Source organism: Melopsittacus undulatus, chromosome 12 (genome assembly GCF_012275295.1).
Source record: "Melopsittacus undulatus isolate bMelUnd1 chromosome 12, bMelUnd1.mat.Z, whole genome shotgun sequence".
Taxonomy (NCBI): domain Eukaryota; kingdom Metazoa; phylum Chordata; class Aves; order Psittaciformes; family Psittaculidae; genus Melopsittacus; species Melopsittacus undulatus.
The window spans coordinates 3,080,530-3,093,186 of record NC_047538.1 but is presented as its reverse complement, the minus strand read 5'-3'; the positions used below and the strand labels follow the sequence as shown (position 1 = coordinate 3,093,186).

The following is a 12,657-nucleotide window of genomic DNA, read 5'->3' as shown; positions in this document are numbered from 1 at the left end:
GCTCCCCTCGGTGCTTCCCTGCAGTGGGGGGGGTGAAGGTGGAGCCTGGGGCCATCCCTGCGGGCAGGTGCTGCATGGCGGAGGGTGCCGGGGCCCTCGCACCCTTCCCTGGGGTCCCCTCCGCTTCCCTGCATGAATTCCCTTACCCCCCCCAGCCCAGACCCCGCGTCTCGGGGGGCTCCCCAGCCGGGGGGGTGCCTCCGGCCACCGACCTGGTGCTGGGCGCCGCTGCCGGGTGCTTGGCCTGTGTCCTCACCAACCCGCTGGAGGTGGTCAAGACCCGGCTGCAGCTGCAGGGCGAGCTGCAGCCCCCCGGTACATACCCGCGGCCGTACCGGGGCGTGCTGCGGGCGCTGGGGGCCGTGTGCCGCGCCGATGGGCTGCGGGGGCTGCAGAAGGGCCTGGCCGCCAGCCTGCTCTACCAGGGGCTGATGAACGGCGTCCGCTTCTATTGCTACTCGCACGCCGAGGACGCCGGATGGACGCGGTACCCCGGGGGTACCGTGGCCGCCGGAGCCATAGCCGGGGCGGTGGGAGCCATCGTGGGCAGCCCCGCGTACCTGGTGAGTGCCTCTGCTCCGCTCTGGGAGGAACTGGGGGGGGTTTGAGGGGGGGTTGGGGACAACCTCCCCCCAAAATAGAACGTATTTGGCTACCCTGCAGCCTCTGAACAGCGCATCCCTTCTGCCACCCCCCGAAGTGTGGGTCTGATTTGTGCATGCTTGTCCCCCCTCCTTTATGGGAACTCCCCCTTTCCCACCCCCTCCCCAAATCCCTCCCCTCCTGGAAATGTGAGCGGAGAACTCCCTCATAAGGGAATTGGGGTGTTTCCCCCCCCCCCCCCCCCCAGTTTTTAGGGTTGCAGAGCTCAGAGGGGAGGGCTGCAATGAGCGTTCACAGGGTCCCTTTGCTGCGGGGTGGGAGGGGGAATGCAGGGGGTGGTGCTGCTTGGCACCACATCGGGGACCCACAGTTTGTCCCGGTGGGGATTTGGGGGGGGGCTGTGACCCACATCTGTGTTCCCCCCAACCCAGGTCAAGACCCACCTCCAAGCCCAGACACTGTCATCAGTGGCCGTGGGCCACCAGCACAATCATGAGGTGAGGAGGAGGGTCTGGGGGGGGCACCCATGGTTTGGTGGCACCTTGGCCATGCACACAGCAGGACCCAGTGGGGACGGTGCTATTTTGGGTGTTGAAAGCTGCTGTTTGGCCCGTAGAGATGCTATAAATAACAGTGAACAAGGAGGGAGTGACAGGAACATGGAGCTGGGACACTGGATCTGGGCACCCACGGGACCGTTGGCACCCATACAGAGCCACGGTGGCTTCGTGCCACCAAGGGGGCTTTGCACGCCAGGGTGGGATAGAATCATGGAAACATGGAATGGTTTGGATGGGAAAGGAACTTAAAGCTCTTCCAGCTCCAACCCCTGCCACGGGCAGGGACCCCTTCCACTGGAGCAGCTGCTCCAAGCCCCTGTGTCCAACCTGGCCTTGAACACTGCCAGGGATGGGGCAGCCACAGCTTCTCTGGGCACCCTGTGCCAGCGCCTCAGCACCCTCACAGGGAAGAGCTTCTCCCTTATCTCCAACCTGAACTTCCCCTGTTTCAGTCTGAACCCATCACCCCTTGTCCTATCCCTACAGTCTCTGATGAAGAGTCCCTCTCCAGCATCCTTGTAGCCCCCTTCAGACACTGGAAGCTGCTATAGGAAGGGATGCAGTGTTCCCATTTTCCCCCAATTTCCTCTCTTCCCAGAGCATCTCCGGAGCGTTCGAGAGCATCTACAGGCAGCACGGGGTGGTGGGGCTGTGGCGGGGGGTGACGGGCGCCGTGCCCCGCGTGGCAGTGGGCTCAGCCGCACAGCTCGCCACCTTCGCCTCTGCCAAGGACTGGGTCTGCGAGCACCAGGTGAGGGGCAACGCGGGATCCGGAAGCCATTGATCCTATGATCCCCCCCATTCCCTGGTTCTGGTGGGAGGAGCTGATGCCCGGCGCTTCCCGCAGTGGTTCGGGGAGGGCAGCTGGGCCGCGGTGCTGGCAGGGGGCATGGTGAGCGGCGTGGCCGTGGCGGTGACGATGACGCCTTTCGACGTGGTCAGCACCCGGCTCTACAACCAGCCCGTGGAAGCCGACGGCACGGTAAGGCCATTGGGAAAGGGGTGGTGGGGAACACGGCTTTTCCCAGGATCCATGCGCCACAGGGGCTCCTCTCTCCCCAGGGCAAGCTCTACCGGGGGTTTTTGGATTGTATCCTGCAAATCTCCAGCAAAGAGGGGCTGCTGGGTTTGTACAAGGGCATCGGCGCCGTCTACCTCCGCCTCGGCCCGCACACCGTCCTCAGCCTCTTCTTTTGGGATGAGCTCAGGAAGATGGTGCAGCACCAGCAGCCCCCGGGGCCGTAGGACGGGTCCCAGCCCCACTGCACCCGTCAATAAAGGGGTTTTTCTAGTTTTTGGCGTCGTTTCGGGGTCTTTGGGGTGGTGTAAATCATAGAACCATAGAACGGCTTCGGTTGGAAGGGACCTTAAAGCTCCTCCAGCTCCAACCCCTGCCACAGGCAGGGACCCCTTCCACTGGAGCAGCTGCTCCAAGCCCCTGTGTCCAACCTGGCCTTGAACACTGCCAGGGATGGGGCAGCCACAGCTTCTCTGGGCACCCTGTGCCAGTGCCTCAGCACCCTCACAGGGAAGAGCTTCTGCCTTATCTCCAACCTGAACTTCCCCTGTTTCAGTTTGAACCCATCACCCCTTGTCCTATCACTCCAGTCCCTGATGAAGAGTCCCTCTCCAGCATCCTTGCAGCCCCTCCAGACCCTGGAAGCTGCTCTGAGGTCTCCATGCAGCTTCTCTTCTCCAGGATGAACAACCCCAACTTCCTCAGCCTTGAGGGAGGGGGGACCTGAAACCCTGCACTGCATCAGGCTGGAAAGGACAATGGTGATGCCAAGGTCCAAAATGCTCATGGTCCTCAGACCCCATCATGTCCATCCCATCGCTGCTTCCCTCCCTCCACCCTAATCTTCCCCTCCATGGGGCAGCTGGAGCCCTGGCTGGAGGAGCTGAGCTCCAGCTGCCCTCACTTGCCCCAGCAATGATTTACCAGGCAGGGGGAGGCTCCCAGCCTCCGCCCCTTGGACCTTGGAGCCAGGCCCTGGCTCTGCTGTGGCTCCTCTCCATCAGGAATGTTTTCCCTGTGGTCATGGCTGCCTGGGCTGACGTGGGGCTGGGCGCTGCTGGATGCTCTGCTGCAAGGTGAGAGCCCCCGGGGTCCATGGGGACAGCTTGGGTACAGCTCAGGGACACTGGTGACCTGCTGCTGCCTTTTCCCTGCAGGGCTGGTGGGTGCCTGCGCCGTCTCGGTGCTCTGCAGCCTCCTGAAGGTTTATCTTTACATCCAGTGCCTGAAGTAAGCACCAGCCCCTCTTTCCCTGTTCCATAAGGGGTTCTGGGGATGGATCTGCCTTTGGGATCCACTACTGGGGAGGGCAGCTCCCCAGCACCCTTGAGTGCTGGCGGTGGCAGGGCAAGGGCTGTACCCTCCTCTCCCTGCTGCAAAGCACGGGGGAGCTCTCGAGGCTGTCACCCCACTTTTGGGGTGGCAGGAAGGGGACATCCTGCCCAGCTCAGTGTCCCACTCCCTGTCCCCAGTGACCCGGAGGGGCAGGCGGAGAAGGAGGCGATGCGGGCGCAGCGGCGGGTGCTGGAGCCACTGCATGTGCTGGTGCTGACGGGGCTGCTGGCGCTGGTGGGCTCCCGCGTGGCTGCACTGGTGGTGCTGGAGTTCTCCCTGCGTGCAGTGTCCACCCTGCTCTCCCTCAGCAAGGTGAGATGGGACACGGGGGAAACTGAGGCATGGGGGCTGTGGAACTGAGCCTCGCTTGTGGGTTTGCAGCAGGATGGGGGGGGCATGGACTGTGTGTGGCTTTGCAGCATCTGCAGAGAGGATGAGGACTGTGGCATGCCCAAAATAAAGCATCGTCCGGCTGCTTGCAGCACCCATGAGGCATATGGGATCTGGGGCATGGAGGATGCTGTGCATCTCCTGGCTGCTTTGCAGCCTCTGCAGGGAGGATGAGGATGGCTGGCGTGGAGAAAACCATGTGTTGCTTTGCATGCGTGCATGTCTGCAGCCATGTATCCCCTTGCTGCATGCAATGCCTGAAGCATTATAAGGGGCTTCAGAATAGAGAAAACCACTCATTGCCTTGCAACTGTGCATCCTTGTTGCATGCAGCATCTACAGGGAGGATGAGGATGGCTGGCATGGAGAAAACCATGCATGCATGCATCTCTGCAGCCATGCATCTCCTTTCTGCCTGCAATATCTGTGGGCTACAGGGAGCTGCAGCATGCAGGAAACCACTCATTGCTTTGCAGCCATGCATCCCCTTGCAGCTCTGCAGCACCTGCAGGGAGGATGAGGATGGGTAGCATGGAGAAATCCATGCATCACTTCGCATGCCTGTGTGTCTGCAGCCATGCATCTGACTTTGCACTGCAGCCAAGCACTGCTTTGCAACATCTGTGAGGAGGATGAGGATGTTCAGCTTTGCAACTGTGCACCCCTTGGTGCCACCAGTGCTTGTGGGGTCCCAGGGATGCTGCAGCACGGAGGAAGCCCCACATCCTCTCGCAGCTGCACATCCCTCCATCCCACAGGGCTCCCACAGCACCCAGCTCTACCTGCAGTGCCAGTACTCACTGGGCTGTGGCGTGTCCTGCGGCCTCAGCTTCCTGCTGGAAGGGGCTCCCCATGGCACCTGCAACCTGGCGCTGGCGGCAGGGCTGGCAGGGCTGCTGGCCTGCGGTGCACGGCGCCTGGCGCGGCACGTCTGCACCCTGTATGAGCTGCACAGCCCCGCACAGTACTGCGGTGTCTGCATCCTCCTGCTCAGCACCGGGCACCGCATCCCGCGCCTGCTGCGCCGGGCGCTGGCCATCACCTTCACCGTGGCTGACCTGGCTGCCGTGGCCCTCATCAACCGGGATTTCCTGTCCACGGGGGAGGCCGTGCGCTTCTGGACACCACTCACCATCTGCTACACGCTGCTGATCGTCTACATGCAAGGTGAGAAGGAGACTGACCCCCAGTTATGGGGGTTCTGGGGGTATGTCCCTACATGGTGCATCTGTAGCATCCTTGAAGTGTCAGACGCTGGTGTGGGGCAGGGACAGGGTCCCACTGTGGTGGCCGTGTCCCTGCAGAGGAGCCGCAGCAGAGCAGCGGGAGGCGGCCGGTGTTCCAGACGGTGCTGGTGCGGATGGGAGGCCTCTTCATCCTCCTCCTCACTGTTGGTCATTGGGTTGACATCTTCCACATCCTCGTCTCGCTGTTGGGAGAACTGTGGTGCCTGTTCCATGCCCGTGTCCTGCTGGAGGCGTGCTGGAGGCAGGTGAGGTGGTGACACCGCCACGACGCTGCAGTGAGGGGCTGAGGCAGCCTTGAGACCACGGTGAGGGGCTTCTCTGCTTCTCTCCTTCCATCTCCCATAGGACTTCGCTCAGCATTCTCGGTTGGACAGGCAGCCAAGATCGGGATCAGAGGAGGCATCCTGATGGACACAGGGTGTAACTGGGCATCAGAGACTCAAAGTGGCTTTGCCTGGCTCCCCAAAACACTTACACCCCCCCAAATCCTCCCCATCACAGATCCCCCATGGGGACGAAGGGAAAAGGGCTCCTGGAAGGTGCTGGACCCCATCCCACAGGGTGGGGGAGGTCAGGGGGAGGCTCTCGTATCCCCTGATTTTAGGGGGATCCCATGAGGTTGTGGCACTGCTGGGGATTGGCTCCCTGGTCCCACTGTGGGTCTGGGATGCTGACGGATGCTCCGGCCCTGGTGGCTGCAGGATCACACTGTGGCAGTTCAGGGGCCTCCAAGGGCTTGTAAACCTCGGGAAATAAAGGTTTTTCCAGCAAAATCCATGGGCAGAGGGAGCTGAGGTCCCACTGGGCCAGAGAGGGGTGCATAGAGGTGGTGTGGGGTGTACTGGGCATCCTGGGGGCATAAGGGGGCACAGTGGGGCATGTGGGGCTGTATAGGGATCTATGGGGTATCCTGGGGATATAGGGGGCACATAGGGCATCCTGGGGGTATATGGGATGGTTCATGGGGCACCCTGGGGGTGTTGGGAGCATCCAGTGCTGTACGGGGCAACCTGAAAGGGCCTGGGGCAATCGGGGGGGCATCCACAGGACAGGGATGGGGGCATGGGTCATCCCAGGGAACACAGGGGCACCTGAGGGGCTATGGGTCCCCTCGGGGTGCAGGGGGCAGTCAGAAGGCACCCTTGGGTCCATGAAGTACCCTGAGGTGCCATGGAGCACCCTGGGGTGCAAGGGGCAGTCGGGGGGGCCTATGGGGCGCCCCATGTCCTATAGGGCACCCTAAATACAGCTGTGATCCCCCCAACCCCCCTAGGGTGCATTGGGCGCCCCACTCGCCGTGGGGCAGGCGGGGGGAGGAGGAAGGAAGGAAGGAGGAGGAGGAGGAGGGAGGAAGGGGCGGTGATGCCGGGCGGCTCTGCCCCCCCCGCTGCCCCCGCCGCACCGGGCGCGTCCGCGGAGCGCACGGAGGGACCCGCACCGGATCCCAGGTAGGGGACAGGACCCCCCCCCAGCAGGGGCTGTGGGGCCACCGCAGGGCGAGCGACGCCCCCTTCACCCCCGTAAGGACCCCACAGGTAGGGGACAGCCCAGGTACGGGGTTGGGGACCCCCGAGGTAGGGGACAGGGGACCCCCCCCCAGGTAATGGGTGAAGGGCTGCAGAGCGGCCCTGGGATGGGACAGGGGAACCCAGAGCCATCCCCAGGAAGGGGACTGGGGGTCCCAGGTTGGGGGGGACATGGTGGGGCCATCGCCATACAGGGGATAAGGGACTATGGGGGGGCCCGGTGGAAGATGGGGTTGCGGGGGACCGCAAGGCCACCCAGGTTAAGGGACATGGGGACAGTGGGGCCACTTGGGAAAGGGACTGGGGACACCCCGGGCTGTGTCCCCCCGCTCTGTCCCTTCTCCCTTGGGTGCCCTCGAAGTGCTCTCCAAGAGGTCCCCAGGGCAGGGGACAGAGTTGGGGGTCACTTGTAGGATTCCCGTGTGCCCTCCTAATTCTGGGGGTATGTCGGGGTGCCCCACAAGTGGCCCCATACTTGTCGGCCCCACCTGGGCTCCCATCCCAGGAGATTTCGGGACGATGCTTGCAGGATAACCGGGAAGGCCCTTCCCAACACGGCCCATCCCAAACCAGGACAGGGCTATGTGCAAGGAGGAGGGAAAGGAAACCCATATACAATGGGGGGGGGGGGGGGGGGGGGCACCCCGTTATTGCACCCCTCGAGCCTCGACCACCCTGACGGCCCCTGGCTTGGGGGGGAGCCGCGGTGGGGCCGCCGGGCTCCCGTCAGCCCCGGCACAAAGAGGAATGCGCTGAGCACATGGTTCCCATTAGCCCCAGGATCAGGTTCTTCACTTTGGGGGATTTTTCACCATTCTCACTGGTTTCCCTGCAGCTCTGCTGGGCAGCAGCAGCAGCGCCGGCTCCTGGGGCAGGCTCTGAGCCGCAGGGCCGAGGCCGGCGGGGCCGGAGCCCGCTCGGGGTTTCGCCGGCGGGGAGGGAGGGAGCGAAGCCGCTCGGGCTGGGTTTGAGCTCCCGTTCTAATCCCTTCCTCTGCTTGAGTCAGAGGCTGAAGTCACCGGTGTGAGCATCCCCAAGGCCTGCACGCACCGCGGGGGGACCGTCTGCCCCCCGAAGGATGCACTGGAGCCGGTGAGAGGGAGCCTGGGGGAGCGGAGCCGCCCTGCACAGGGAATGAGACCCGGCAGCTCCTCACACAGGTACGGCTCTGGCTGACGACCCACTCGGGATGAACCTGCACTGCTGCAGCTCCCGGCTAAAGCCTCGGGGTTCCCTGCCCCCCCCAAACCAGCCAGTTTGGGAAGGGGAAGCTTCGCCCCAGCTGCTTTTCCCGTTGGGAAGCTGAATAAACAGCGCTTTTCCTGCCCGAATGGGGTTTATCGGGATCAGGCGCATCCTGTCTGTGCTGCTGGGCGATGCTCAGGGGCCTGTCTGGTGATGGGGGATGTGGGGATGTGCAGCATTGTGCCTCAGTTTCCCCATCTGTAAAGCTCAAGGGGGGGATGCCCTGAGCTGGAAGTGATTAGCAGGGAAATGGGGGTAAGCAGGGAGGGAATGGGAAGCTGGCAGACATGGAACACTCCCAGAAAGGGTTTGCAAAAGGAGATCCTATTGCACCCCCATTTTTAAGAGGAAAAGTGAGATTTTTCTGCTTCCCATCAGGAGCTTAATCCCAAGTGGGGGCAAGAAGAGGGAATAAAGGGGATTAAAACACTTGCAAACGGGCAGGGTTTGGCCCCAAGGGCATGAAAACGGGAGATTTGGGCTGCTGCTTCACCGGGACCCTTTACCCTGTGTCCTCCCAGGCACGAGGCTGTTTATTGCCATGACGTGGGATGGGGACACTCGCTCCTTCTCCCTTTCCGGGAAGGCGAGGAGGGAGGCGGGCTGAGACTGAAGGGCAGCAGGGCCTCGGGAGCTCCCGGTCTGCCCACAGGTTTTGCTCTCATTTTCCCCTAAACCCGAACCCAGGCCCGGTCCGTCCGTGCTTTCGGCAATGCTGCCGGGGAAAGCAGAGAAGAGGATGGTTTCATCGGTCTTCATCACCCTGGTGCCACCGCGGAGGGAGGTGACCACCAAGGAGAAAACCCAAAGGGAGCTGCAGCCAGATGGGGACAAGGTCCCAGGCCCCCATCACCCCTGGACTCCGCTGCCCCGACCCCCTGCATTGCCCAATGGAGGTGAGTGGTGGCTGTGGGGGGCTGTGAACGGTGCTGGGAGGATGATGGTGCAGAGATGCTTTGTGTCTCCTTTGTATTAAGGGACGTGTGTGCAGGCAGGAGGGGATGTGGGGGGTTTTGGGGTGTTATTCCCCAAGTCCCTGCACCCATTCCTGAATGGATCCGGCTGCTGGGAACAGCCTGTGTTTGCTCTTCATCACTGTGTGCTTATCAGCCTTGTTTTGTCCCCTCAGCTGTGGTGGCGTTTGCTTTTGGGGCAGGTCAGTGCAGTGAGCATTGCTGCAGAGCTGTCAGGGCGTTATTGCAATGGGACCTTCTTGGACCCCCCTAAATCCACCACATCTGGCTTTTGCCACAGAAACCTGCCCAGCAGCCCCTGTGCCTTCATCCCCGACGGTCCTCGTCCTCTCTGAAGCTCCCCAGCCCTTGTCTGCAGAGACACTGGTTCCAGCACTGCAGCAACTGGACCTTGCAGCACCTGCCACCCTCCAGGTTAGGACACATCCCACCACTGCCTCAGTTTCCCCACATGCAAGGGTATAAGTGTGATGTGCCACTGTCTTCCTGCACTCGCCAGGCCCCTTCCACCCTCCCTGCCGAATTGAGGCCACCCAAATTCTGCCAGGAGCAAGCAGGCAAGCCGCAGTGGCGGGATGCGAAAGGGTACCCAGACAGAGACACCTCCAGAGGTAAGGTGGGGATGGAGCTGCACTGTGAGGGCTTGTCCTCAGCTGGGGAAACTGAGGCACACAGCAGCAAACCCCTCTCCCTTCTTCCTGAAGACATCTGCGCCTTCTGCCACAAGGCACTGGGGCCACGGGAGCCGACAGTGGAGGCGATGGGGAAGCAGTACCACGCTGAGTGCTTCACCTGCAGGACGTGCCCCCGGCTCCTGGCCGGGCAGCGCTACTACCAAAAGGATGGGCGCCCCATGTGCGACGCCTGCTACCAGGTACCTGTCCTCCCATGGGGACAACCAGCACCCTCAGGGGGGTGGCAGGATGAGGGTGGGAGCAGGGATCTCATGGTGTCCCCCCCAAACCCAGGCCACACTGGAGAAATGCGCCAAGTGCCAAGGGCTGATCACGGAGAGCATCGTCCGTGCCCTGGGCAAAGGCTTCCATCCTGACTGCTTCTCCTGTGCTGCCTGTGGCCGGGCCATCGGTGCTGAGAGCTTCGCTGTGGACGAGCAGGATGAGGTGTACTGCGTGGCTGACTTCTACAGGTTGGGGAGCATGAGCATGGCCGTGCTGGTGACATTCCACTTGTCCCCATCACCCCACAGCGCTCACGCTGCTCCCGTTTGCTCCCATCAGGAAGTACGCTGCGGTCTGCAGCGCTTGTGAGCGCCCCATCATCCCCCATGAGGACAAGGACACCTACAAGATTGAGTGCCTGGGACGCAGCTTCCACGAGAGCTGCTACTGCTGTGAGGTACGGCCCCGATGGTGCCCCCCAGAATGCACAAGGGATTGGTACTGAGCCTTTGTAAAGCACAGCCAAGGGGTCTGCAGCAGCCCGGGTGCCATCACTTTATCTTGCAAGTGGTGGTGATGGGGAGAGAAATAGATCTGGTGAAAAGGACAATGTGTTCAGCCAGAACTTCAGCTTTTCCCAGATTTCATGCAGTCTCCTGCTTTGTCCAAGCACTTAGATAGTGTGTTTGATAGGATGCAACACAGCACGGGCCTCCTAACATTGTCCTCCCTTTTCCCTCTCACCCCAGAGCTGCAGGACACCCCTGTCACCAGAGCTGACGGAGGACGGGTGCTACCCCCTGGACAACCACCTCCTCTGCAAGTCCTGCCACATCCGCTGGCGAACCGAGTCATCCTGCTAAAACCCCGTGGTTCAACCTCCATCTTCCAGCACCAAATGGGGTGCATCCACTAGGATCCAGTCCCGGGTGTCCACTGCACCCCCAAATAGCTGCAGGACTGGGGTTTTCATCACCAAAATGCACCCAGGACCCCAATTCACTGGGCTGGCTCAAGGAAATGCAGATGGAGCATCTCTGTGCTCATTATGGACATAAAAAGCCCTGGCAAAGCCTCAGGGATTGAGGAGCTGAGGGTTTATTCACTCATTTCTGTTTTAAAACTCCTTTTTCGAGGCCAGTTTGGTTTCTTGGGTGTTTTTTCTTCTTTCTTCTTGAGCCTCCTTGGGGTTTCAGTGAAACATTTCTCTCTGCGGTGACGCAGAGCGGGCACTGATTTAGTTACTTGCAGTTAAATAAAACCCCGAGTTTAAACCCCTCGTTCCTTTCATCCACCCTGCATTCCAAACCCATAACATGCACGTTTAGAAACAAGGAAAAAAGGACATTTTAGAGTTGTTAGAGGCGTGGCAAGAGCTGGGTCTGTCGGAGTGAGAACACGGCTGGGTGTGGGGCGCAGTGATGTTGCTGTCGCCCCGGAGAGCACAGAGGGTCGTTTTTTGGGGCAAGATTCAGGGTTTTCTGGTGTGGGTGGTGGTGAGGAAAGGGGGTTTGGTGGCTGTGGTTGGTTTGGGGTTTTTCTCGCTGCAGCCTGCGCTGTGTGGGCTCCACCTCAACCTGGTCGGCAGAGGGCAGCCGGAGCACAAATTCCTCCATCAGGCAGAAAAACTCCAGCTGAACGTTCAGTGCTGCATCCGACAGTGCTGCGATCCCGGGGAAGACCCAACCATTCCCGTTTCTGCACGTTATCCGAGATAGTCTCGCTCTGCCATCAGGTGGGGTTTGATCTTCTCTCAGTCCAAGCTCCGAACCAGCAGAAATTAAACTATTTAGAAGCGTGCCCAGCATCTGTGCATCTGATGTCACCAGGGTTTTGTTTGTGAGGGTGTTGCAAACCAGCTGGAGAAAGAGTTTTCTCTTTTAACTGAAAGTGCTTAAAAAGGTTGGAACTGAATCTTTAAGGTCCCTTCCAACCCAAACCATTCAATGAAATCAAGAAGAGAAAACAGAAAGAACATCTGAGGTGATGGTTAAGACATTCCCTGGTTGAAATTAAGGGCTAACCCCAAGCAAAGCAGCAGACATCCTTTTCTAGGTCATATATGATGTCTCTGTAGCGTGCTCTGTATTTATGAATGAAAGGGTTAATGTATCATTAATGTAAGCACCGGTTGATTAATCACATCAACCCACAACTATTTCCTGCTGTTCCCCATCTACAAAGCCAATTACTCAGTGTTTGCTAATGTGAGTCTACAGCCCATCAATCAGGTCATAACTCGCTATAAAGTTATTATTATAAATGGGATGTTAATGCACAGCTGCGGTCTGTCCCGGTCACGTAAGTAGGTGGCTTTGACTCTGGCGTGTCCCATGTTCCAAGGCAGCTCTCACTTTCCAAAGCCTCTTGCCCCGTGGGGAAAACCAGGCACCAAATGATGCTGAAACAGTAAGAAGAAGTGGGCACATTCAGCCGTGGGTAAAGAGTGTGGGGAAGGGGAGCCCCAGGGAGCAAAGGGCTGCTCCTTTCTTTGCAGTATGGGTGATTTTCCAATCAGCATTGGGGAAGGATGGAAACGCTGATGCTGACAGGTGTTTTGGATGAGTTATCACATTGCACGCAGCACCCATGGGTGCTCAGCAAGCTACGCTACCCCTCTCCAGGGCGAATGGTGGGAAGGGTTGGGTGTTTGTCCTGCAGAGCAAGCCAGGACAGGCTGTTAGTACCAGGACTGTGGCAGTTTCTAGTCAGAAGTAGGCAGGCAATGGTTTTTATTGATATGAAGCATTACAGAAGCTGCTGGAAGGCAGCAAAAGGCAACTTCTGTAAGACTTCACACTGGAGAGTTTGGCAGTGTGGCAAAGGGACAGAGAAGTGGTCAGATTTGGCATATTTTCCA

At 60.0% G+C, this 12,657-nt stretch overlaps 3 protein-coding genes across 5 annotated transcripts; all 3 read left to right on the top strand.

Moving 5' to 3' along the window:
* The first annotated feature begins 38 nt into the window (after positions 1-38).
* Positions 39-2,540, top strand: SLC25A34 (solute carrier family 25 member 34). Its single transcript, XM_034068084.1, has 5 exons — positions 39-563; positions 1,035-1,100; positions 1,762-1,914; positions 2,011-2,145; positions 2,226-2,540. The coding sequence occupies exons 1-5, from the start codon at positions 75-77 to the stop codon at positions 2,406-2,408; spliced, it is 1,026 nt and encodes a 341-aa protein (XP_033923975.1). The 5' UTR covers positions 39-74; the 3' UTR covers positions 2,409-2,540.
* A 546-nt stretch (positions 2,541-3,086) lies between these two features.
* Positions 3,087-5,926, top strand: TMEM82 (transmembrane protein 82). Its single transcript, XM_034068080.1, has 5 exons — positions 3,087-3,411; positions 3,654-3,828; positions 4,665-5,073; positions 5,211-5,398; positions 5,499-5,926. The coding sequence occupies exons 1-5, from the start codon at positions 3,188-3,190 to the stop codon at positions 5,559-5,561; spliced, it is 1,059 nt and encodes a 352-aa protein (XP_033923971.1). The 5' UTR covers positions 3,087-3,187; the 3' UTR covers positions 5,562-5,926.
* Positions 5,927-6,516: 590 nt separating this feature from the next.
* Positions 6,517-11,071, top strand: FBLIM1 (filamin binding LIM protein 1). 3 transcript variants are annotated; one of them, XM_034068079.1, is made up of 9 exons: positions 6,517-6,601; positions 7,686-7,839; positions 8,612-8,820; positions 9,179-9,312; positions 9,398-9,509; positions 9,603-9,772; positions 9,867-10,045; positions 10,137-10,254; positions 10,547-11,071. In XM_034068079.1, exons 2-9 carry the CDS (start codon positions 7,814-7,816, stop codon positions 10,658-10,660), a joined length of 1,062 nt encoding a protein of 353 aa, XP_033923970.1. In that variant the 5' UTR covers positions 6,517-6,601; positions 7,686-7,813; the 3' UTR covers positions 10,661-11,071. The 3 variants fall into 3 exon arrangements, with proteins under 3 accessions (XP_033923970.1, XP_033923968.1, XP_033923969.1); XM_034068077.1 differs by having other exon boundaries at positions 9,398-9,772; XM_034068078.1 differs by lacking the exon at positions 6,517-6,601 and adding an exon at positions 6,612-6,688 and having other exon boundaries at positions 9,398-9,772.
* Positions 11,072-12,657: the final 1,586 nt, after the last annotated feature.